General features: G+C 52.1%; 2 protein-coding genes across 6 annotated transcripts in view; one reads left to right on the top strand and one right to left on the bottom strand.

Moving 5' to 3' along the window:
- Positions 1–24,130, top strand: part of TJP3 (tight junction protein 3) — a 60,002-nt gene extending 35,872 nt beyond the window's left edge. For all 4 annotated transcript variants that reach the window (XM_083421451.1, XM_083421449.1, XM_083421452.1 and 1 more), the window contains exons 12-20: positions 323–431; positions 1,488–1,707; positions 3,312–3,508; positions 5,598–5,693; positions 6,377–6,447; positions 9,680–9,991; positions 17,718–17,975; positions 19,842–19,894; positions 23,583–24,130. In XM_083421451.1, coding sequence (XP_083277577.1) covers positions 323–431; positions 1,488–1,707; positions 3,312–3,508; positions 5,598–5,693; positions 6,377–6,447; positions 9,680–9,991; positions 17,718–17,975; positions 19,842–19,894; positions 23,583–23,691 — 1,425 coding nt within the window. In that variant the 3' untranslated portion in view covers positions 23,692–24,130. The remainder of the gene's footprint in view (positions 1–322; positions 432–1,487; positions 1,708–3,311; positions 3,509–5,597; positions 5,694–6,376; positions 6,448–9,679; positions 9,992–17,717; positions 17,976–19,841; positions 19,895–23,582) is intronic.
- The window catches only part of GAMT (guanidinoacetate N-methyltransferase), a 230,584-nt gene that overhangs the window by 180,170 nt on the left and 24,370 nt on the right, over positions 1–26,044 (bottom strand). The window lies entirely within an intron of this gene.

The following is a 26,044-nucleotide window of genomic DNA, read 5'->3' as shown; positions in this document are numbered from 1 at the left end:
GCGGGAAGGTAAACGGCGTTTCCGTGCGCTGCTCTGGTTCACCAGAAGCGGCTCAGTCCTGCTGGCTATACGACCCGGAAGCTGTAAGCCGGTTCCCTAGGCCAATAAAGCGAGATGAGCACCGCAACCCCAGAGTCGGCCGCGACTGGACCTAACGGTCAGGGGTCCCTTTACCTTTACCTATGCTCTACTAAGAAGCACTGCTCAGAGCAGTTTGGAAGAGTCTTATTTCAGAGGTGAAAACAAGTGTGCGTTCAGACAGAGGTGCGGAACATTGTTATCTCTGCTTCCTTACTCCTTGCTCCCCGGCTCCTGCCCACAGGTGAACGAGCAAGTTTTTCATAACCTCACCCGCGAAGAGGCCATTCAGTACCTCCTGGAGCTGTCGCCAGGCGAAGAGGTGGCGCTGCACGTTCAGAATAAGCAGGACAGTGAGTAACCCGCCATTGTCGTGTCCCTCCAGCCCTCATTTGCCATTGCTTAACTAGGACTTGCCGATCAGAAGGTCGGCGGTTCGAATCCCCGCAATGACGGGGTGAGCTCCCGTTGCTCGGTCCCTGCTCCTGCCCACCTAGCAGCTCGAAAGCACGCCAGTGCAAGTAGATAAATAAGTACCAGTCCGGCAGGAAGGTAAACGGTGCTGCTCTGGTTTGCCAGAAGCGGCGTAGTCCTGCTGGCCACATGACCCAGAAGCTGTATGCCGGCTCCCTCGGCCAGTAAAGCGAGATGAGTGCCGCAACCCCAGAGTCGGCCACGACTGGACCTAATGGTCAGGGGTCCCTTTACCTTTACCTTTAAAAACACCAGGCAGGCCCCACAAATAACCCAGAGGTGCATTTCAAATAAAAGCACTACTCATGTAAAAAACACGCTGATTCCCGGACCGTCTGCGGGCCGGATTGAGAAGGCGATTGGGCCGGATCCGGCCCCCGGGCCTTCGTTTGCCTACTGATGCGTTATAGAGAGCAATGTCGCCTGCCTGGGATTAATAATAATAATAATAATAATTTATTTGTACCCCACCCATCTGGCTGGGTTTCCCCAGCCGCTCTGGGCGGTTTCCAGCAAAGATTAAAAATACAGTGGTGCCTTGCAAGACGAAATTAATTTGTTCCGTGAGTATCTTCATCTAGCGGTTTCTTCGTCTTGCGAAGCAACCCTACTAGCGGCTTAGCGCTATTAGCGGTTTAGCGGCTATTAGCGGCTATTAAAGGCTTAAGGGATTAGCGGATTAGCTGCCAAAAGGCTATTAGCAGCTTAGCGGCTTAGAAAAAGGGGGTGGGGAGCGAAAAAACCCCTCAAGAATCGCAAGACATTTTCGTCTTGCGAAGCAAGCCCATAGGGAAATTCGTCCTGCGAAGCGCATTGAAAAACGGAAAACCCTTTCGTCTAGCGGGTTTTCGTCTTGCGGGGCATTCGTCTTGCGGGGCACCACTGTACATCAAAATGTTCGAGCCTTTGTTTCTCTCTCTCTCTCCTCCTATCAGTCTACAGGAAGATGGTGAAGTCCAACGTGGGTGACTCGTTCTACATCCGCACCCATTTCGATTTCGAGAAGGACGCCCCCTCTGCTCTGAGCTTCACCCGGGGCGAGGTCTTCCACGTGGTGGACACCATGTACCGGGGGAAAGTCGGAAGCTGGCTTGCCATGCGAATGGGCAAAGATCTCCAGGAACTGGACAAGGGCATTATCCCAAACCGAAACAGGTATCCTGGGTGGAGATGGGCTGTATCTGAAGGTCCCTACGTTCTTCAGTCGTGTCCAACTCTTTGTGACCCCTTAATCTGGCTTAATTTACAAGGGGGTAGTCCCAGTCAGAGTAGACAACCTTGGAACCAGTGTATTAAATTGTATACAGTACTGACTGCACGGAATGCGGGTGGCGCTGGGGGTTAAACCACAGAGCCTAGGACTTGCCGATGAGAAGGTCGGCGGTTCAAATCCCCGCAATGACAGGGTGAGCTCCCATTGCTCAGTCCCTGCTCCTGCCAACCTAGCAGTTCCAAAGCACGTCAAAGTGCAAGTAGATCAATAGGTACCACTCCGGCGGGAAGGTAAACGGCGTTTCCGTGCGCTGCTCTGGTTCGCCAGAAGCGGCTTAGTCCTGCTGGCTACATGACCCGGAAGCTGTACGCCACCTACCTCGGCCAGTAAAGCAAGATGAGGGGTCCCTTTACCTTTACTGACTGCACAATATTGCAATATTTCGTACAATATTAGTTAAGACTCGCACTGCAATTAGCGGAGACTGTATAGCTATTTGTATTGGCTGCACAGGGTGATATAATCCGATATTAGAAAGACTCAGAGTAGACCTATTGATAAATTCCAGCATTAGAAATACTCAAGAGTTAGACCAATTGGAATTAATGGAGACTCTAGCCCTTAAATTATATTGACTGCATTTTTTGGTGTTGTTATTTAGTTGTTTAGTTGTGTCCACCTCTTCGTGACCCCCTGGACCAGAGCACGCCAGGCCCTCCTGTCTTCCACTGCCTCCCGCAGTTTGGTCAAACTCATGCTGGTAGCTTCAAGAAGACTGTCCCACCATCTCGTCCTCTGTCGTCCCCTTCTCCTTGCGCCCTCCATCTTTCCCAACATCAGGGTCTTTTCCAGGGAGTCTTCTCTTCTCATGAGGTGGCCAAAGTCTTGGAGCCTCAGCTTCAGGATCTGTCCTTCCAGTGAGCACTCAGGGCTGATTTCCTTCAGAATGGAGAGGTTGGATCTTCTTGCAGTCCACGGGACTCTCTCTCCTCCAGCACCAGAATTCAAAAGCATCCATTCTTCGGCCATCAGCCTTCTTTATGGTCCAGCTCTCACTTACATACATCACTAGTGGGAAAACCAGAGCTTTGACTATACGGACCTTTGTTGGCAAGGTGATGTCTCTGCTTTTTAAGATGCTGTCTAGGTTTGTCATCGCTTTTCTCCCAAGAAGCAGGCGTCTTTTAATTTCGTGGCTGCTGTCACCATCTGCAGTGATCATGGAGCCCAAGAAAGTCAAATCTCTCACTGCCTCCATTTCTTCCCCTTCTATTTGCCAGGAGGTGATGGGACCAGTGGCCATGATCTTCGTTTTTTTGATGTTGCGCTTCAGACCATATTTTGCGCTCTCCTCTTTCACCCTCATTAAAAGGCTCATTAATTCCTCCTCACTTTCTGCCATGAAGGTTGTGTCATGGGTGCAATCTCATGGGATTACTGTGCTTCATTGGCCAGCAAACTCGCCTGACTGACCTGAACCCCATAGAGAATCAATGGGGCATTGCCAAGAACCCAACCCATCCTGTGGTTCTCCTTTGCACCCCAGGGCGGAACAGATTGCCAGCTTGGAGTCCGTCCTCAAGGCCACATCGGGAGCCGCCTCTTCGGGGCCGCGGGCCGAATTCTGGAAACTACGGGGCCTGCGAGGAGCAAAGAGGAACTTGCGGAAGAGTCGCGAGGACCTGTCTGCCCTCACCAAACAAGGGCACTACCCGCCGTACGAGAGGGTCGTTCTGAAGGAAGGTGAGGGCAGTTTGCTTTATTTCTGGGGACTCCCAAGAGCGGTGGGCAGTGCTGGATTTACATATAAGCTAAACAAGCCATAGCTTTAAAGGTAAAGGGACCCCTGACAGTTAGGTTCAGTCGTGGCCGACTCTGGGGTTGCGGCACTCATCTCGCTTTACTGGCCGAGGGAGCCGGCGTACAGCTTCCGGATCATGTGGCCAGCAGGACTAAGCCGCTTCTGGAGAAACAGAGCAGCGCACGGAAACGCCGTTTACCTTCCCACCGGAGCGGTACCTATTTATCTACTTGCACTTTTGGGCGTGCTTTCGAGCTGCTAGGTTGGCAGGAGCAGGGACCGAGCAACGGGAGCTCACCCCGTCATCGCGGGAATTCGAACCGCCGACCTTCTGATCAGCAAGCCCTAGGCTCTGTGGTTTAACCCACAGCGCCACCCACGTCCCAAAGCTATAGCCCATGTCGGACCAGTCTGGATAGTTGGCCTTGGTGAAGATTTGACGTTTTCACCCCCCCCAAAAAAGTTTTTGATTGGAGTTTCTCCTGAAATGAGGCTGCATTTTAATGTTGTGTTTTAATCTTGTTTTTAAGTTGTATTTTAATCAATTGTTTTTATACCTGGTGTTAGCCAGTCTTGGCTGGGCAGGGTGGGGTATAAATAAAATTTATTGTTACTACTTCTTCTTCTTCTTCTTCTTCTTCTTTAACAAGGTCAATAATAGTATATTTGGGTATTTTCAATGCTTTTTTTCTGGGGGGGGACGCAGGGGTACGTGTACCCCTAAACATTCTGTGAATCTTTGTACAGTGGTGCCTCGCAAGACGAAATTAATTCGTTCCGCGAGTTTTTTCGTTGAGCGAGTTTTTTCGTCTTGCGAAGCACCACTGCAGTTAAACACTAACAACGGCAGGGAGGGGGGGGGGAGAAGCAGGACAGCTGCCGCAGCCGGTACCTCGGACTCACCCGCGCCTTGTGGACACCGCGCGACGCGGCTGCTGGAGGGCGGCGGGGCTCAGGAGCGCGACTCCGGCTGCAACGCTGGCTGCTGGCGGCAACGGCTCTCTCAGAGGAGCGCGCGAGGGCGGTGGGCAGCGGCACGAGGCAGCCGGAAGGTCGGCCATCAGCCGGAAGGTGGGAGGGAGCCGGAGGAGCCGTCAGCAGGAAGGTGGGAGGGAGCCGGAGGAGCGGGGAAGCGAGCGTGCGTGCGTGCAGTGACTGTCGCCATGACAGGAGAGGCAGGGCTGTTTCGTCTAGCGAAGCAAGCCCTTTGGAAAATCTGTCTTGCGAAGCACCTCAGAAAACAAAAAACCCTTTCGTCTAGCGGGTTTTTCGTCTTCCGAGGCATTCGTCTTGCGGGGTACCACTGTATCTTTGTACCTTTGTCCATTTACCATATAGAAACGTAACTTTTGGGTTGCAAATGCAGCAAACCCGGATGTGTGTTCTTCCGGGTTTCGCCGCATGCGCAGTAGTGCTCTATCCCACTGTGCGCATACACAGAAGTGGCGCCTATACTTTCAGATTTTTCAGGATATGTATGGACCCCTGCAACGAATTATATCTGTATCCAGAGGGTCCGCTGTATTTATTTCCCCCCGATTTGAACTATAATACGGTGGTTTCCTTGAGTCAAAATGAGAGTACCCCTAAACATTTTATTTTATTAGGGGGGGAAAAACACTGGGTTTGTTTACGCAATGTTATGAACGAGGCTTCACCACTGGCCTTTGGGACCCTGGCGCCTTCCAGATCTTTTTGGACTACAATTCCCATGCTGGCCAGCAGTTGATGATGGGAGTTGTAGTCCGAAGCATGCACATGGTCAGGGAAGTTTTTAATGTGTGACATTTTGATGTATTTTTTATCTTTTTTGGAAGCTGCCCAGAGTGCCTGGGGAAACCCAGCCAGATGGGCAGGGTACAAATAAATAATAATAATAATAATAATAATAATAATAATAATAATAATAGTTGTTGTTGTTGTTGTTGTTAGTAGTAGTAGTATTATATCTCCTCCGAGATGGAGGGGGATATAGATGCAATAAATAAGCAAGACCCCTCTGACTTTCTCCTTCCTCCTCCTTCCTGGCAGCAACCTTTAAGCGCCCGGTCGTGATCCTGGGACCCATCGCCGACATTGCCATGCAGAAACTCAGCACCGAATTGCCGGATCAGTTTGAGATTGCAGGTGAGCCTTCTTCCCCACGACCCGAGTCCGGTGCATAGCTGTCAACCGTCCCTTATTTGGTGGGAAACTCCCTTATCCCAGTGCCGTGTCCTGCTGCTGTCCCTTATTGATGATGTCCCTTGAATTTCCCGGGTTTCAAAGGAAGCAGCTCCTCTCCCTCCCTCCCTGCCGGCCAGGGAAGAGGGAGGCTCCAACCGTGTTGCTTGGCTGCGTTGCTCACCCAATAAGGAGTCTAAGAACGACTGGGGGGTGGAGCTTGCATGCCTTATGCCGATCAAATCGGCCGCCTTGCCTGGGGACTCGCCTTTGCTCAGCGCTTCCCAGCGGAGAGGTGATGGTGGTTTTCCTCGCTGCATCCCCTTTGCCGGGTTGCTGCGCTGTGGGAACCACCGCTTGAGGCTTCATTTGGCTGCTGGCTGGGCTTTCTGCCTTTGGCTCGGAGGGGCTCAGAAGTTGAACATACCTGTGCTTGGAAAATCCCTTATTTTGGCTGCTGATCCCTTATTTTCGAGGCTGCTGGTCCCTTATTTTCAAATCTGTAAGTTGACAGCTATGCTCCGGTGGGGCCGGGAGGGCCAGGTCTTCATATGTAGTCCGACTCACTGTGCTTTGACCGACTCTTGCGCAGTCAAAGATGGAAAAACAATATCCATCTCTCTCTCTCTTTCTCTCCCCATTTTTAGAGAGCGTGGCAAGAGAAGGAAGCTCGTCGAAGGTTATCAAGCTGGACTCTGTGTGGCACATTGCAAAACAGGTTAGAGGTCTGAGGTGGCGGGAACGTCACAAAACCCGGGTCCAAGGGGGTGGGAAGCAGATGCCCCCTCGCTCTATAGCCCTTCCCGTCAAAATAAGACGCTAGTCCTCATGGTTCTGTGTTGTGTTCTGAAGGCGAAGGAAAGGAGCGGACCCTGATTAAAACAAAACGCACGAGGCTTGGAGAATGTGCCAATAATAATCTCTCACACCCTGGCCCAGGTCCCTTTTATTAACAAAATAACTTTTAACACAGCGCTTGTAAGAACCAATCCGAGGTCCTCAGAGCATTTCAAAAACAACCACCATGTGGGTACGAAGTTAGATCCAAGAAATCCTTTTAACTACAAAGACTACTTTGAGCATGCATAAATTAAACAGGAATCAAGGAGGAATGCATTTAGCAAACCCCGGAGGTCATAAACAGGCAGTAAACAGGACAATATAGTATTTACCATATCCTTGTGAACTCTGTTTCCTGAACTGTCTCCCTGGCCCTAAGATTAACTAAACTAACAAAAGCTGCATCAGAGCTACCTTCTGTCTTTATGACCCAGGATGCCTGGTGAAGCAACTGGTCTGTGTTTTAGAATGCTTAGACGCAGGTGGCGCTGTGGGTTAAACCACAGAGCCTAGGACTTGCCGATCAGAAGGTCGGCGGTTCGAATCCCCGCAATGACGGGGTGAGCTCCCGTTGCTCGGTCCCTGCTCCTGCCAACCTAGCAGTTCGAAAGCACTTCAAAGTGCAAGTAGATCAATAGGTACCGCTCCAGCGGGAAGGTAAACGGCGTTTCCGTGCGCTGCTCTGGTTCGCCAGAAGCGGCTTCGTCCTGCTGGCCACACGACCTGGAAGCTGTACGCCGGCTCCCTCGGCCAGTAAAGCGAGATGAGCGCCGCAACCCCAGAGTCGGCCATGACTGGACCTAATGGTCAGGGGTCCCTTTACCTTTATGTGCCTGTCAGGCATAGAAAATGGACAGTACAGAAAATGGACAGAGATGCAGAGTCTTGTGGGATGGAATCAGAACTCGTGTGAAATGGCTCAAGCCCAGTCAAAGCAATGCGTTCATTGCTGACACAATGGCTTGCTACGTTTTCATAATTCCTCATTGCAATCCCACGTGGCCACCACAGTTCTGAACAGAAAAAGAAGAAGAAGAGTTTGGATTTGATATCCCACCTTTCACTCCCTTTAAGGAGTCCCAAAGCGGCTCACATTCTCCTTTCCCTTCCTCCCCCACAACAAACACTCTGTGAGGGGAGTGGGGCTGAGAGACTTCAGAGAAGTGTGACTGGCCCAAGGTCACCCAGCAGCTGCATGTGGAGGAGCAGAGAATCGAACCCGGTTCCCCAGATTACAAGTCCACCGCTCTTAACCACTACACCACACTGGCTCTCAACAGAGGGGTGATTTAAACAGGAAGCCGCCTTCTGTCAGGTCAATGCATTGGTCACTCCAGCTTAGCATTGTCCACACTGATTGGCAGAAGCTTTCTAGGGAAGGTCACCATCTGTACTTGGAGACTCTGGGTGCTGCTCCTTGCAGCAAAGGGGCCAACTGAGCAGATGTCAAGGCAATAAACAACTATTTTACTTTCAAAAGACAACTGAAGGCAGCCCTGTTTAGGGATGTTTTTAATGTCTGACGCTGTATTGTTTTTAATATTTGGTTGGAAGCTGCCCAGAGTGGCTGGGGAAACCCAGCCAGATGGGTGGGGTATAAATATTATTATTATTATTATTATTATTATTATTATTATTATTATTATTTATTTCTCCTGAACCATGCAATGTCTTGTCTTTTAAATCAGATTTAAACATCACACATTATAAATACAGGGCTGCTTTCAGATGTCTTCTAAAAGTCAGATAGTTGTTTATCTCCTTGACATCTGGTGGGAGGGTGTTCCACAGGGGGGGCGCCACCACCAAGAATGCCCTGTGCCTGGTTGCCTGTAACCTCACTTCTCGCAGGGAGGGAACCACCAGAAGGCCCTCGGAGCTGGACCTCAGTGTCTGGGCTGGACGATGGGGGTTGAGACACTCCTTCAGGGATACTGGGCTGTTTAGGGCTTTCAAGGTCAGCACCAACACTTTGAATTGTGCTCGGAAATGTGCTGGGAGCCAATGTAGGTCTTTCAGGACCGGTGTTATGTGGTCTCGGCGACCCCTCCCAGTCCCCAGTCCAGCTGCCGCATTCTGGATTAGTTGCAGTTTCCGGGTCACCTTCAAAGGTAGCCCCACGTAGAGCGCATGGCAGTAGTCCAAGCGGGAGATAACCAGAGCATGCACCACTCTGGAGAGACAATGCGCAGGCAGGCAGGGTCTCATCCTGCGTACCAGATGAAGCTGGGGGATGGCTGCCCTGGACACAGAATTGACCTGCGCCTCCATGGACAGCTGTGAGTCCAAAATGACTGTGAGTCCCATATGGTTCCGGCGGTTCTCAGTCACCAGTCCAGCTGCCGCATTCTGGATTAGTTGCAGTTTCCGAGTGACCTTCAAAGGTTGCCCCACAGAGAGCGCATTGCAGTAGTCCAAGCGGGAGATAACCAGAGCATGCACCACTCTGGCCAGACAGTCTGCGGGCAGGGAGGGTCTTCAGATGTCTTCTAAAAGTCAGGTAGTTGTTTACTTCTTTGGCCTCTGGTGGAAGGGCGTTCCTCAGGGAGGGTGCCACCACCGAGAAGGCCCTCTGCCTGGTTCCCTGTAACTTGGCTTCTCGCAGGGAGGGAACCGCCAGAAGACCCTCGAGAGATGGACGGGGGTGGAGACGTCCCTTCAGGTCTACTGGGCCGTTTAGGGCTTTCAAGATCAGCACCAATACTTTGAATTGTGCTCAGAAACATCCTGGGAGCCAATGCAGATCTCTCAGGACCGGTGTTATGTGGTCTCGGCGGCTGCTCCCAGTCCCCAGTCTGGCTGCCGCATTCTGGATTAGTTGCAGTTTCCGGGTCACCTTCAAAGGTAGCCCCACGGAGAGCGCATTGCAGTAGTCCAAGCGGGAGATAACCAGAGCATGCACCACTCTGGCCAGGCAGTCTGCGGGCAGGGAGGGTCTCAGATGGAGTTGGCAGACAGCCGCCCTGGACGCAGAATGGACCTGCGCCTCTATGGACAGCTGTGAGTCCAAAATGCCAACCAGGCTGCGCACCTGGTTTCAGATGGAGCTGATAGATAGCTGCCCTGGATGCATGATTGACGGCCTCATCTGTCGCTTTCCTGTCTCCCAGGATAAACACGCGCTTCTGGACATCACCCCGGCAGCCGTGGAGAGACTCAACTACGTCCAGTACTTCCCCATCGTGGTCTTCTGCGAGCCGGACAGCCGCCAGGGCGTCAAAGCCATGCGCCAGTGGCTGGCCCCGGAATCCAAGAAAAGCTCGCGCCGCCTCTACGCCCAGGCTGGCAAGATGCGGAAGGACTGGAGCCACATCTTCACGGCCACCATCAGCCTGGCTGGCGGCTCCAACAGTTGGTACCAGAGCCTCAAGGACATCATCCGGGTGCAGCAAGCCCGACCCGTATGGACGACAGAGGAGCAGGTGGGTGCCGTCTGGGGTATCGGAACCTGGATCTCACGTCTTACGCTGCGGTTGTGGCACGCTGGCGTTTTCTCTTTTTTAATGAAACAGTTTACATTTGATTTTTTAAAATGTCAGCTTCGTTCCGGAGCTGAGAGAGGCTGGGAATGAAAGCAGGCAAAGAGAGATGAGGAGATTGGAATGTGAGCTGGGATGTGAGAGGGAGGTGAGGCAGCCGAGTGCCATAGCTTCAGAGAACAGAGAGCAGGCAGCAGATAGCAAAGGTCCACAAAATTCCACTCTTAGCTCGGAGACGGAAGGGGAGAAGCCAGGAATTGTTGTTGTTGTTTAGTCGTGTCTGCCTCTTCGTGACCCCCTGGACCAGAGCACGCCAGGCCCTCCTGTCTTCCACTGCCTCCCGCAGTTTGGTCAAACTCATGTTCGTAGCTTCGAGAACACTGTCCCACCATCTCGTCCTCTGTCGTCCCCTTCTCCTTGCGCCCTCCATCTTTCCCAACATCAGGGTCTTTTCCAGGGAGTCTTCTCTTCTCCTGAGGTGGCCAAAGTCTTGGAGCCTCAGCTTCAGGATCTGTCCTTCCAGTGAGCACTCAGGGCTGATTTCCTTCCGAATGGAGAGGTTGGATCTTCTTGCAGTCCATGGGACTCTCAAGAGTCTCCTCCAGCATCAGAATTCAAAAGCATCCATTCTTCGGCCATCAGCCTTCTTTATGGTCCAGCTCTCACTTCCATACATCACTACTGGGAAAACCAGAGCTTGAACTATACGGACCTTTGTTGGCAAGGTGATGTCTCTGCTTTTTAAGATGCTGTCCAGGTTTGTCATCGCTTTTCTCCCCAGAAGCAGGCGTCTTTTAATTTCGTGACTGCTGTCACCATCTGCAGTGATCATGGAGCCCAATGTGAAATCTCTCACTGCCTCCATTTCTTCCCCTTCTATTGGCCAGGCCAGGAATAGCTAGCCCAAAAACTCGAAGGTCAGTGAGAGGAGGGGAAAAGAGCGGAAGCGAAAGGGTTTTTTCCCCTGTTGGAAGAGGAAGGGGCAGAGTTTAGGCTCAGCAACTGCAAACTTGGAGTCAGACACGGCGTGAAGGAGCTCTGGAGTGATTTATGTGTTTGAGCAATAAACCTGAGATAATTACTGCTGCTGTCTCGCTTCTGTGGGAGAGCCAAGCCGTTACAAAAATATAAACTTACAGCAAAATCAATTAAAAATCCATATAAAGAGATTGTTCTGAATCTCAAGACTTCCCCCCCTCCATCCCCTCCATGGGTCCTAATGTCAATATTTACAACAGTATAACAATCCATTATCCACATTTTTTCTCCGTCCAAATTCCCCCTAGTCTTTGTTACCTTATAAGTGAGATTAAAACTCTGCTAATGTTTTCATCTGCTTGCAATGATTTCCTAAATAAATTATAATTTACCCCCATTCTTTTTAAAAGTTCTTATCCTCTTTGTTCCTGAGCTTTCCAGTTAATTTTGCGGCTTGTTGTCTTTTCTAGTCCTTTGGAATCTCGGTACCTATAATTCCTAATTAAAAAAGCTTCTGTTTTATTTAACAAAAGTTATTTTAAACACTTTTTTTCCATTTCATTATATATCATCTCCCAGAATTTTTTTTATTACCTTACACGTCCACCACACATGATGAAAGGTACCTTCTTTGTCTTTACATTTCCGGCAGGTATTCGTACTTGTCCTATACATTTTTGCTAACTTACTAGGAATCAAATACCACCGGTTCATCATTTTCATATACAGTCGTACCTCAGAAGTCAAACAGAATCCGTTCCGGAAGTCTGTTCGACTTCCAAAGCGTTGGAAAACCAAAGCATGGCTTCTGATTGGCTGCGGGAAGGTCCTGAAGCCCCGTCGGATGTTCGAAAACCGGAACAGTCACTTCTTGTTTTTGATTGTTCGGGAGCCGAGGTACAGCTATCATTTTCTTTCAGCATACAACATGCTGCACGATCGCGTTTTCAAAGAAGAACGGTTGGCTTCCGATTAATACTACTAATTAGTAGTACTAACTCATACTAATTAATAATATTAATTTGTTTTTAGCATTGTGCATCATTAAAGAATAGAAGGGACGCGGGTGGCGCTGTGGGTAAAAGCCTCAGTGCCTAGGACTTGCCGATCGGAAGGTCGATGGTTCGAATCCCCGCGGCGGGGTGCGCTCCCGTCGTTCGGTCCCAGCGCCTGCCAACCTAGCAGTTCGAAAGCACCTCCGGGTGCAAGTAGATAAATAGGGACCGCTTACTAGTGGGAAGGTAAACGGCGTTTCCGTGTGTGGCTCTGGCTCGCCAGAGCAGCGATGTCACGCTGGCCACGTGACCCGGAAGTGTCTCCGGACAGCGCTGGCCCTTGGCCTCTTTGAGTGAGATGGGCGCACAACCCTAGAGTCTGTCAAGACTGGCCCGTACGGGCAGGGGTACCTTTACCTTTTTATCATTAAAGAATGGGCTTCCAATTGTTTGCATTTTTTGAGCTGCTTTTTGCCATCTGGTGTCTCTCTGTAATAATGTTTTCTTACTCTCTCTTTTTCATTGGACCGATTTTGGGGTTGTGTTTTTAAAAAAGAACGAGGAAGTTTGCGACCTTCTCCAGGAAACCTTTTAAGCTTATGGGCAATAACTTCCATCTAGCACATTTGCAGAAAATAACTTCCATCTAGCACATTTGCAGAAAATTTGCAGAAAATTCTAACACATTTGCAGAAAATTTCCTGTTTTCTTAGATATTTCTTTTCTCTGCCCTCAATGATCTTACAGGTGAAACTGGTTTTCATTGGGTTTTTAACAAAACGTTCTAATTGTTTTTATTGCTGATGCTTTTCCTTGTGAAATTGCTTTGAGGTGTTTTACAAGAAACACATTTCAAACGGAACAAAATCAATAAATGCCTGTCCAATGATCTCCAACAACTTCTACTCAAATGTATAAGTTGGCATGCATTTTAATAGGTAAATTCTCCTTGTAATGTATATTTTGAACAGCTGGCTTTATTGATGTTTTGAATTTATTATTTTTTAGGTCCGCTTGGTTTTTAACTTCTGGCTTTTAACTGATAATTTTAATGTATCTTCTGTGCAATTTGGACGGCTGCCCAGTCACTCTGGATTTGAACACCTCTTAGGATATCGTGACCAAACTTTGCATGACAGTTCCTGAGATCAGGAGCTGGTTTCATCTATATTTGGATGCCTGATTTGATCCAGATTTTGCACAATCCGTCCTGAGATCAGGGAACTGGTTTTCCTCTATATTTGGATAAAACGGGGGGTTATTTTGAATCAAGATGGTGAACTGAACCTTTCGAAACCGCCCTGATTTTTGTTGGAGAAAAGCAAATACATTTCCTGCTTCTGAGCTTCTAGTTAATGCATGAGTTGCTTTAAACTACTGGAGGGCAATCTAAACATCACCGGTTCCAAGTAATATTCTTGTTCTCTCCCAACGTGTCTTTGTCTCTTTCATCTTTACTCATCCTATAAAGTTGTTTCATGAATAAAGCCTCTGAACTCCAGAAACTGTAAGTGATCAAATAAATCTTATTGACCCAAGCAGCAAGCATTTCTAACAGGTTATGGGCCCAGGCGTTTGTTTGGAACCCCAAACGGATTTTCCCAAAGTTTCCTTTCCAAAAGCCTTCCCATTCCAGCAAGAAAGCCAGCGAGAAGGGGAGTGGATTTCAAGAGAAGTGAAGAGAAAGGATGGGTGGACTGGACTAGGAAGAAAGAGCCGGTTGCAAGGAAGGAAGGAATCTGCAAAAGCAAAAATCCTAGGTGTGCCTCGCCCCAAAGGCTATTGGAAAGTAGAAGGGGAAGTTTTGCATTGCTAAGAACTGGAACTTGCAGAGAGATGAACAATGGCAAGGGCAGTAATCCCCAAGTCGAAGGAGCAGATTTTTCAACTGTGGATGTTTAAGATAGAGAATCTCCCAGCCCGCTGCTGATTTTGCGCAATCGGATAATGAAGGGCAAGCAAGCAAAAGGCGTTGTCTTTCGCTGGAAGAATCACTGATAATACACACCAGAGGATTGGGGAAACGGTATTCAATTAGGCTGAAACAGGATGGAGACTTGCAAACTGGGTAGTTCGCAAGTCTGTGTGGCTTTGCATTTTTCTCAGAAGATTGACAAAGAATGCATAATCATTTTGGTAATTATTGTGTGTATATTAGTCGCCAATGTGTTCCAGGAAAGGGAGATTAGCAACTGGCCGGTAGTTTCTGTTTTCTCGAATCCAGGGAAGGTTTCTTAAGGAAGTGGTTTTACAACAGCCTACTTCAAACAGGCAGGGACCACCCCTTTTCGTAAAGAGGCATTTATCACCTCCCTGGCCCAGCCAGCTGTTCCCTCCCTGATGTTTTTTATCAGCCAAGAGGGGCAAGGGTCTAGACCCCGACTGGTCACCCTGACTGATCTGAGCGTCCACATCCTTGAACCTTACCAGCTGAAATTCATCCAACACAACAGGAGTAGACTGTGCTCCAGACACCCTGTGACATTCATCTGTTATCACAGCAGAGTCAAAGTCTTGGTGGATGCAAGCGATTTCAGCATAGTGCTGAGTTCACAGATACAAACCCAGACTTTGCAGAGGTTTGGCGAGACCTTGCAAAGCAGAAAAGCGCCAAAAAACCGGTCTTTTTGTATTATCTCAAAGAGGATCTCTGCAGGAGCCAACCTGCTTTTAAAGAGCCAAACGACCCTGATCCTGTCTGCGAGCTTTGCAAAAAGCACCTATGGTCCTGAGCAAGCTTGCTGGAGCTTGGAAAGAGAAATCAACAGTGTCTTGACTCGTGGAAGCGTTTTCTCAAAGCAAACGCGATCCCTGTTTGTACCCCAAGCTTCGGGATTTCAGGTGGACCTACATGGTCCTTTACGATGGCCTGCTAGGACCAAGATGAAGCTCCGCTCTTCACAAGCTCTCTCAGCAATTCAAAGACCTTGCCAACCTCACAAGACCTTGTGTCTTGGGACACAAATTGAGCATTAACACTCTGACAATTTTCCTTCTCAACCAGTCGCAGAAAATGGCAAAATTGCTTGCTTTTTTGGCGTGTGCGATTTTGAATGTCGGAAGCCAAGGTTTTTGAGATACTCTTGGGGGTCAAGTTTTGGAAAATCTTGGCTCTTCTGTGCCTTTGCCCAATAAGGAGCAATAAAAGGTAAAGGGTCCCCTGACCGTTAGGTCCCGTCATGACCGACTCTGGGGTTGCGGCGCTCATCTCGTTTTATTGGCCGAGGGAGCCAGCGTACAGCTTCCGGGTCATGTGGCCAGCAGGACTAAGCCGCTTCTGGCGAACCAGAGCAGCGCACGGAAATGCCGTTTACCTTCCCGCTGGAACGGTACCTATTTATCTACTTGCACTTTGAGGTGCTTTTGAACTGCTAGGTTGGCAGGAGCTGGGACTGAGCAACGGGAGCTCACCCTGTTGTTACGGGGACTCGAACCGCCAACCTTCTGATCGGCAAGTCCTAGGCTCTGTGGTTTAACCCACAGCGCCACCCACGTCCCTAATAAGAAGCAATACAGAAAGGCAATGGGCATTCTGTTGGGGGCTTGTCTGTTGACGTCCTATGCCTACGCCCTACTCGAGCTGATTTGACGTTCTGTCCAGCAACTCATGCACACCTAAAAGGTGTCTCTTCAACTTCATCTTCTAGCTGACGAGCAAGCTCTGGTTTGGTTACGTTGATGCCCAATGGGCAAGAGATGCCGCAGGCAAGAAATCTACCAGTGGTTACCTGTTTCAGTTTGGTCAAGGCATGATCAGCTGGCCATACAAGAAGCAATCCTCCATTTCGCTGTCTTCTGCGAATGCTAAATCCCTTATTGCGATCTCTGCCTGCCGAGAAACACAATGGCTTTTTCAACCACTGCGTGGTCTTGGAAACTTCTCCTACGTGGGCAGTTATCTTTCCACAAGGCCCGACATTGATGCCAAAATCCAGCATCGCCTGAGCTCTGCGAGTGCGGCTTTCTCCCGATTGAAGCGCAGAGTGTTTGAGGACCGGGACATTCGCAGGGAAACCAAAATGCTCGTTTACAAAGCTCTTGTACTACCACCCTGACTGTATGCTTGTGAAACGGGGACCACGTATAAACGCCATCTCCAACTTCTCTAAAGATTCCATCAACGGTATCTCAAAAAAATATTACACATCACTTGGGAAGAGGTGAACTAATGCCAGTGTACTGGAAGAAGCCAAGATCACCCGTGTCAAAGCGATGATTCTTCAACATCAACTTCGTTGGACCGGTCATGTTGTTCGGATGCTTGATGATCGTCTTCCAAAGCAACTACTCTATTCCGAACTTAAAAATGGAAAGCGTAATGCTGGTGGTCAACAAAAGAGGTTTAAAGACTGTCTCAAGGCAAAAGTAGTATAAACACCAGCAATTACACTGACCTGCGAGCGCTCCAGTTGGAGAACAGCCTTTACCAAAGGTGTCCTGGGCTTTGAAGACACTCGAACTCAGGACGCAAGGGAGAAACGTGCTAAGAGGAAGGCACGCTTGGCAAACCCTCACCGGGATCAACTCCCGCCCGGAAACTAATGTCCCCACTGTGGAAGGATGTGTGGATCCAGAATTGGCCTCCATAGTCACTTACGGACTCACTGCTAAAACCGTGTTTGGGGAACGACAATCTTACTCGGCTACGAGGGATCGCAAAAGACAAGAAAGTCTTAGAAACAGCAGCAGCTAATCTCTCTGAGGACCGTGGAGGCTGTCACAGCCTGAGAAGATAAACCCAAAGACTAAACACATTGGTGTAAACTTATCTGCTTCTCAAGAACGTGCAGCAAAGATAGCATCGTTGGCTGACGGTCTGAGCTGTCTGCAAATTGCCACTGCCTCGCCTGAGAATGCAAAACTATTTGAGAAGGCGGGTGTTATTGCAGAAAAGCAAAATATCTTTTCTTCTTCTGGACTTCTGGCTAAGGCGTGTGTTGCCTTGAACCCTGCAAAAGTGCTGTTTTGTCTAGAAATTGTTTCGTAGCCTTTCTGCCTCGGCTAAATCCTGCCGCAGGGTCACAGAGCTGTTTAGCTGTTCTCTCCCAGCGTGTTGAGAGGCAAAACCTTTCGTCTCTGCTCATCCTGTAAATGGTTCCCGACGAGAGGAATCCGTTCCCGCGTAAATATAGCCTCTCCAGTAACTGTAAGTGATCGTTCCGGCCTAATTCACCCAAACTGCAAGTTCCCCTAACACCTTTTTCAAAACTGCCCATATTTTAACAACTTTCAGAAGCTGCCCTGTGTTTTTATGCGCTGTGGTTTTTAAAAACGGACCGGCTTGGGGGCGGGCTATTAGAATTCCAGAGCGACACACCATGTGCAAGGAGTAAATTTATATTTTGTATAAACGGCTTTGAGGTTTGTTTTTTTAATCATTACCGTATTTTTTGCTCTATAAGACTCACTTTTTCCCTCCTAAAAAGTAAGGGGAAATGTGTGTGTGTGTTATGGAGCGAATGCAGGCTGCGCAGCTATCCCAGAAGCCAGAACAGCAAGAGGGATTGCTGCTTTCACTGCGCAGCGATCCCTCTTGCTGTTCTGGCTTCTGAGACTCAGAATATATTTTTTCTTGTTTTCCTCCTCCAAAAACTAGGTGCGTCTTGTGGTCTGGTGCGTCTTATAGAGCGAAAAATACGGTGAGTGATACTCAGGTTAGGTTAAAATAAACTCACCTGCCTCCCTTTTCCGCCCAGGTGGATATTCCAGCCGAGGAAGGCTTGGACCTGCTGAACCAGCCCTCTCCCACCAGCCCGGGCTACTTGACCTGTGATAGCCGAGCCAACAGTGACTACGATGAGACGGACGCAGAAGGCGAAGCTTACACTGACCAGGAGCTGGACGAATCCTATCAGGAGCCGGCCCTGGCTCGCTCCTCGGAACCCACCGAGCAAACCACGGATCAGAACCTCAGCGAGAGAGTAGCGGCTGCTTTGGCTTACCCAGTGAAGCAGGTAAGGGTAAAGGGACCCCTGACCATTGGGTCCAGTCGTGGCCGACTCTGGGGTTGCGGCGCTCATCTCGCTTTACTGGCCGAGGGAGCCGGCGTTCAGCTTCCGGGTCATGTGGCCAGCAGGACTAAGCCGCTTCTGGTGAACCAGAGCAGCGCACGAAAACGCCGTTTACCTTTCCGCCGGAGTGGTACCTATTTATCTACTTGCACTTTGAGGTGCTTTCGAACTGCTAGGTGGGCAGGAGCAGGGACCGAGCAACGGGAGCTCACCCCGTCATTGCGGGGATTCGAACTGCCGACCTTCTGATCGGCAAGCCCTAGGCTCTGTGGTTTAACCCACAGTGCCACCCGCGTCCCTAGTTAAGCAGGTAAGGAGCCCCCAAATGGGTTCCTAGGGGTCATCTACTCCAACCTGATCCCCGTTCTGCTGCATTGCTGGGCAGCCCATGTGATGAGGGTGTTACTGTAGCAAGAAACAGAACAGTTTGAGCGCATTACCCCAGTCCTGGTCCGCCTGCACTGGCTACCAATTAGTTTCCGGGCCCAGTTCAAAGTGCTGGTTTTGACCCATAAAGCCTTAAGCTGCTCAGGACCGCAATGCCTCAGCGAACGCCTCTTTCCATATGAACCTACCCGGACCCTGAGATCATCTTCTGAGGCCTTCCTTCGTGTGCCTCTTCCTCTAGAGGTCCGGAGGGTAGCAACACGAGAACGGGGCCTTCTCTGCAGTGGCTCCCCGTCTGTGGAACGCTCTCCCCAGGGAAGTTTGCCTGGCGCCTTCATTACACACCTTTAGGCACCAGGCAAAAAAAGTTCCTTTCCAACCAGGCCTTTGGCTGTTCCGATTTGCATCCTCTGCCCTTTTAAAATGTGTTTTTTGTGTGTGAGGAGGGAGGGGTATTGGGTTGCTGTTTTTATTAGGTATTTTGTGGTTTTATATCTTTATTTTATTCCCTGAACCTATACGCCCAGGTATAGGGAGGTATATAAATTCAAACCATCTGGTACGCAGGCTGAGACCCTCCCTGCCCACAGACTGTCTGGCCAGAGTGGTGCATGCTCTGGTTATCTCCCGCTTGGAATACTGCAATGCGCTCTACGTGGGGCTACCTTTGAAGGTGACACGGAAACTACAACTAATCCAGAATGCGGCAGTCAGACTGGGGACTGGGAATGGCCGCTGGGACCACATAACACCGGTCCTGAGAGATCTGCATTGGCTCCCAGGACATTTCTGAGCACAATTCAAAGTGTTGGTGCTGACCTTGAAAGCCCTAAACGGCCCAGTATCCCTGAAGGAGCGTCTCCACCCCCATCGTTCTGCCCAGGCACTGAGGTCCAGCTCTGAGGGTCTTCTGGCAGTTCCCTCATTGCGAGAAGTGAGGTTACAGGGAACCAGGCAGAGGGCCTTCTCGGTGGTGGCGCCCGCCCTGTGGAACACCCTCCCGTCAGATGTGAGCTATGGTCCAGTGCGCCCCTCTCCTCCTGTGGTTTCCAGCGGCTGTTCTTCAAAAGCGTCACTGCCCCTGACCACAAAGGCAGAGCCTAGCCATCACAGCTTGCGATAATTTTATTATTTGTACATCGCCCATCGGACTGGGTCGCCGCAGCCGCTCTGGGCTGCTTCCAGCAAATTAAAAACCCCGAACCCGGTTTTGAAAACAATGGTGCAAATGGGAAGCGATTCGCCTTGAATCCCAAACTTTGGGTCCCCGGTTGCCGTCGGACTACAACACCCATCATGCCTAGCGAGCAGGGATGATGGGAGTTGTAGTCCTGGCGACATCCGGAGCCTCAGCTGTTGGGAAACCACCCATTTTAAGACCTGTGGTTCTCACCTGCTGATTCCTCTTTCTTCCCTCTCCAGCACGACGGCAACCAGCAACCCCAAGGCCAATGGATGGAAGACTACGGAATCAGGTAGCGCCTCCAAACTTGCTTTTTGCATTCTGGGGTACTGGGAAAATGACCACCCGAGTGGGAGGGCTGATTTTTGGTTTCCAAGGGCACGAGGTGAAGAGTTTGGGGGTCGAGGAGACGGGTTAGGGGCTGCAGCAAAAGTTTTAAAAGAGGGCGGTTGGCCGGTCAACGATCCAACGATCCTGTGCGCTGGCTGCAGTTGTGAATGATTGCTCAAGTTACTAGTCCACATTGTCAGTTTTTGGCAGCCCTCCGACCAGGGCCGGATTAGGTCCGATGAGGTCCTAAGCTACTGAAGGTAATGGGGCCCTTTATATGTCCAGCTGTCCTTTGTCAAGAAACTGTTGCTGTTTTCTGTGTTGAACCTATGCTATATGGTAATTTATGGACCTCATAGGTATCTCAAGCTATTTGCATATGTTGCCGTGCAACCAGTCCATGCAGAATGTAGGCACCCTATATATAAAGGTAAAGGGACCCCTGACCATTAGGTCCACTCGTGGCCGACTCTGGGGTTGCGGCGCTCATCTCGCTTTACTGGCCGAGGGATCCGGCGTACAGCTTCCCGGTCATGTGGCCAGCAGGACTAAGCCGCTTCTGGCGAACCAGAGCAGAGCACAGAAACGCCGTTTACCTTCCCGCTGGAGTGGTACCTATTTATCTACTTGTACTTTGAAGTGCTTTCGAACTGCTAGGTTGGCAGGAGCAGGGACCGAGCAACGGGAGCTCACCCCATCACGGGGATTCAAAGCGCCGACCTTCTGATTGGCAAGCCCTAGGCTCTGTGGTTTAACCCACAGCGCCACCGGCATCCCTAAATATAGAAAGGAGCAAACCAGTGATGTTTTAGGGAGCAGGCAAGCAGGCGGGGCCCATGACTTACATCACAGGAGCCTACACAACACAAAACACTGTTGCTGCATGTAGGTTTTATTTTATTTGTTTTTTATGTTATATTTTGGAAATGTACCGTATTTTTCGCACCACAGGGCGCACCGGACTGTAGGGCACACCTAGTTTTGGGAGGCGGAAAACAAGAAAAAAATATTCTGAACCCCAGAAGCCAGAAGAGCAAGAGGGAACTGGCTTCTGGGATACCGTGTGACTGTTCTGGCTTCTGGGATAGCCGTGCCAAGCCTCTACAGGGCAGCGGGATGAAGGCTCCCCCTGCCTGAAGAGGCTGCGCAGGGCTAAAGCAGAAGCCAGGAGAGACGCGTCGCTGAAGGGGCGCTGCGCCTTCTCTCTCTCTGCGCAGCGCCTCTCCTTCACAGGAAAGGCGCTGCGCAGAGAGGGAGAAGGCACAGGGCCCTTCAGCGAAACTGGAGAAGGAACAGGAGGAGACCCTTCTGTTCCTCCTCGGGCTTCGTTGGACAGGCGTGTCGCTGCCAAGCGGGAGGAGGAGGAACAGAAAGAGTCCCTTCTGTTCCTCCTCTGACTTCGCACAACAGGCGCCTCTCGCTCAAGGGGCGCTGCACCTTCTCTATCTCTCTGCGCAGCGCCTCTCCTTCACAGGAGAGGCGCTGCGCAGAGAGGGAGAAGGCACAGAGATAAGGGGCTTGGGGATAAGAGGCAGCTCTGCGCAAGCCGGGGGAGCCCTCCCGCGGCTTGCGCACAGCTACCCGAAGCCCCGGCGCGACTGCTCAGCGCGCCTGGGCTTCGGGATAAGAGACAGCTCTGCGCAAGCCGGGGAGCCCTCCCGCGGCTTGCGCACAGCTACCCGAAGCCCCGGCACGACTGCTCAGCGCGCCGGGGCTTCGGGATAAGAGGCAGCTCTGCGCAAGCTGGGGGAGCCCTCCCGCGGCTTGCGCACAGCTACCCGAAGCCCCGGCGCGACTGCTCAGCGCGCTGGGGCTTCGGGATAAGAGACAGCTCTGCGCAAGCCGGGGGAGCCCTCCCGCAGCTTGCGCACAGCTACCCGAAGCCCCGGCGTGACTGCTCAGCGCACGGGGCTTTAGGATAAGAGGCAGCTCTGTGCAAGCTGCGGGAGGGCTCCCACGGCTTGCGCAGCGCTGCATCTTATCCCGAAGCCCCGGCGCGCTGAGCAGTCGCTTCGGGTAGCTTTGGGATAAGAGGCAGCTCTGCGCAAGCCGGGGGAGCCCTCCCGTGGCTTGCGCACAGCTACCCGAAGCCCCGGCGCGACTGCTCAGCGCGCCAGGGCTTCGGGATAAGAGACAGCTCTGCGCAAGCCGGGGGAGCCCTCCCGCAGCTTGCGCACAGCTACCCGAAGCCCCGGCGTGACTGCTCAGCGCACGGGGCTTTAGGATAAGAGGCAGCTCTGTGCAAGCTGCGGGAGGGCTCCCACGGCTTGCGCAGCGCTGCATCTTATCCGGACGCCCCAGCGCGCTGAGCAGTCGCTTCGGGTAGCTTTGGGATAAGAGGCAGCTCTGCGCAAGCCGGGGGAGCCCTCCCGTGGCTTGCGCACAGCTACCCGAAGCCCCGGCGCGACTGCTCAGCGCGCCAGGGCTTCGGGATAAGAGACAGCTCTGCGCAAGCCGGGGGAGCCCTCCTGCGGCTTGCGCACAGCTACCCGAAGCCCCGGCGCGACTGCTCTGCGCGCCGGGGCTTCGGGATAAGAGACAGCTCTGCGCAAGCTGGGGGAGCCCTCCCGTGGCTTGCGCACAGCTACCCGAAGCCCCGGCACGACTGCTCAGCGCGCCGGGGCTTTGGGATAAGAGACAGCTCTGCGAAAGCCGGGGGAGCCCTCCCGCGGCTTGCGCACAGCTACCCAAAGCCCCGGCGTGACTGCTCAGCGCGCGGGGCTTCAGGATAAGAGGCAGCTCTGCGCAAGCCGGGGGTGCCCTCCCGCGGCTTGCGCACAGCTACCCGAAGCCACGGCACGACTGCTCAGCGCGCGGGGCTTCAGGATAAGAGGCAGCTCTGTGCAAGCCGGGGGAGCCCTCCCGTGGCTTGCGCACAGCTACCCGAAGCCCCGGCACGACTGCTCAGCGCGCCGGGGCTTTGGGATAAGAGACAGCTCTGCGAAAGCCGGGGGAGCCCTCCCGCGGCTTGCGCACAGCTACCCAAAGCCCCGGCGTGACTGCTCAGCGCGCGGGGCTTCAGGATAAGAGGCAGCTCTGCGCAAGCTGGGGGTGCCCTCCCGCGGCTTGCGCACAGCTACCCGAAGCCACGGCACGACTGCTCAGCGCGCGGGGCTTCAGGATAAGAGGCAGCTCTGTGCAAGCCGGGGGAGCCCTCCTGCGGCTTGCGCAGCGCTGCCTCTTATCTCGACGCCCCAGCGCGCTGAGCAGTCGCTTCGGGTAGCTTTGGGATAAGAGGCAGCTCTGCGCAAGCCGGGGGAGCCCTCCCGCGGCTTGCGCACAGCTACCCGAAGCCCCGGCGCGACTGCTCAGCGCGCCGGGGCTTCGGGATAAGAGGCAGCTCTGCGCAAGCCGGGGGAGCCCTCCTGCAGCTTGCGCACAGCTACCCGTTCCCCAGAAGCGGCTTAGTCCTGCTGGCCACATGACCCGGAAGCTGTACGCCGGCTCCCTCAGCCAGTAAAGCGAGATGAGCGCCGCAACCCCAGAGTCGGCCACGACTGAACCTAATAGTCAGGGGTCCCTTTACCTTTTACACCAGGAAATAAACTGCCACAGGGGGGCCGCATCGTACCGTCCGGTAGGCTTGAACGACTAGAAATAAAGATCCTCTTTTGCTTCAGTTTTGCAACCTGGTTTTCCTCTCCCCCCAGGGAATATGAACACGATGCCCTGCGGAAGAAATTCACCCACGCTCAGACCTACGACTCCGAGTCGGACCAAGACTACGGTTACGACTGGGGGCCTGCCACAGACCTCTAGACTGTTGGGGTTTGCCGATTGGAGGAATACACGGTGTGCGTTGTGTTATTTTTCCCCCCATTTGGAAATTCTGTGCCTACGACACCCCGTATGCCCTCTTACCAGCCCCGGGTCCACGCGGATCAGGACCCCCCGACCCCAAACTCAGGTCCTAATTCTTCGCGGCACCACCCTTTGCTCCGAAAATCCCACGATCTGGGGGGGGGGGGGGGGACGATCTGTGCCAACAACTCGCAGCTTTTAAACAAAAGACCTCGAGGCAAATCGGTTCTTTTTTTAAAAAACGAGATGGAAAATAAATAAATCTCCATGCACACCTGCAAAGTTTGGGCCAGTTTTTTAATAATAATATTAAAAACCTCCGTTATTGATCTCTCGCTGTCGGAGAAGCACTCAAACACCCCTCTGGATTTTTGCCTTAATAAATAGCTTGTTTTAAGCTGCGTTTCAGTTCTGGGTTTTTGTGTGTGTATGTCAGGCTTTGGGTCGGGTAGGCAGGAGCTGAAAACTCCAGATACCGTATTTTTCGCCCTAAAGGACACACTTTCCCCCCTCCAAAAATGAAGGGGAAATGTGTGTGCGTCCTATGGGGCGAATGCAGGCTTTCGCTGAAGCCTGGAGAGCGAGAGGGGTCGGTGCGCACTGACCCCTCTCGCTCTCCAGGCTTCAGGAAGCTATCCGCAAGTCTTGCAAACCCGGCAGGAGTCCCCCTCGGGCGCGCAAGGCTTGCGGGCAGCAGCCTGCAGCCCAAAAGCTCGGGGGACAGCAGGGAGGCGCAGCGCCGCCACCCCGCTATTCCTCGACCTGGTCTGGAGGCTGGTGGGGGGGGGCGGAGAAGCAAGTTTGCTTCTCCCCCCTGCCAGCCCCACAAGCTCGGGGGATAGCGGGGAGGCGGAGCACCGCCACCCCGCTATTCCCCGACCTGGTCTGGAGGCTGGGGGGGGGGGAGAGAAGCAAGCTTGCTTCTCCCCCCTGCCAGCCCCACAAGCTTGGTGGATAGCGGGGAGGCGGAGCACCGCCACCCCGCTATTCCCCGACCTGGTCTGGAGGCTGGCGGGGGGGTGGAGAAGCAAGCTTGCTTCTCCCCCCCGCCAGCCCCACAAACTCGGGGGACAGCGGGGCAAGCCGCTGCCGCACGGAGGCTAGAGAGGCTGTCCCTGAAGGCAGAAGAGGGAGACGGAGCACTCCGTCTCCCTCTTCTAGCTTGGGGACGGCTGCGCAAACCTGGGGGGGGAAATAAAACATTTTCCCTTGATTCCCCCCCCCCAAAAAAAACTACGTGCGTCCTATGGGCCGGTGCGTCCTATAGGGCGAAAAATATGGTAGCTTTTCCTGGAGATCCTTGCAAATTTATTTCATCTTTCGTTTCCTAAAACGTTCACATCGTTAAAAACAACAACAACGCAAATCCGTTCGCCTCAACGGAGCTTCTCAGGTTGTTTCTCAGAATAGAGAAATCGGGAAGTTAAAGCGAATTGTTTGTCGGAATTGTAAATGCAGAAATGAGGATCCCTCAGGGGCTGAAGGCCGTGTTAAAATGAGAGAGTCACAAGAGGCTGCCTGTTTGAGCAGAGAAAATACCGTATTTTTTGCTCTATAGGGTGCACCTAGTTTTTGGGGGTGGAAATAAAGGAGGAAAAAATTATTTCCCCCCCAGCCCCAAAGAGCAAAGAAGCCAAGGCAGTGAGCAGGATAGATCCCGCTCGCTGTCTTGGCTTCCTTTTTAGCCGCGGGGTGGGGAAGCCTGAGCTTCCCCCAGCCCCCAGAATGGATTCGGAAGCAGGGGCAAGGTTGCACGTAACCTCGCCTTCACTCCCGGAGCTTGCTGCTATCCGCAAGCCTTCTGAGTCCGGCAGGAACTCCCGCCGCGCTTCGAAGGCTTGCGGATAGCTTCCTGAAGCCTGGAGAGCGAGAGGGGTCAGTGCGCACCGACCCCTCTCGCTCTCCAGGCTTCAGCGGAAGCCTGCATTCGCTCCATAGGACGCACACACATTTCCCCTTCATTTTTGGAGAGGGGAAAAGTGCATCCTATAGAGCGAAAAATACGGTATGCTGGCGAGGGCCTATTTGACCCTCCCACTTCCAACCACTTCCCTGCTTAAAAGCGCCTCTCAAGCTGGGGGAAATTGCAGTCTTCCACTCACCAGTGGAGAGGGGGGGAAAGGAAAAACAGCTTGAGGAGGCAGACTTTGGATGGGAAAAACCCAGATTCAAAGAAGCCCTGCCTCCCAGCTCAAACTGGCAGCTGCCTTGCAGGCACAAAACACTCCCCCCGAAAATACCGTATTTTTCTCTCTATAGGACACACCAGACCACAAGACGCACCTAGTTTTTGGAGGAGGAAAACAAGAGA

This window comes from Podarcis tiliguerta, assembly GCF_965153285.1.
Source record: "Podarcis tiliguerta genome assembly, chromosome: 18".
In the NCBI taxonomy this organism is placed as follows: domain Eukaryota; kingdom Metazoa; phylum Chordata; class Lepidosauria; order Squamata; family Lacertidae; genus Podarcis; species Podarcis tiliguerta.
This window is presented reverse-complemented; position numbering and strand designations above follow the sequence as displayed.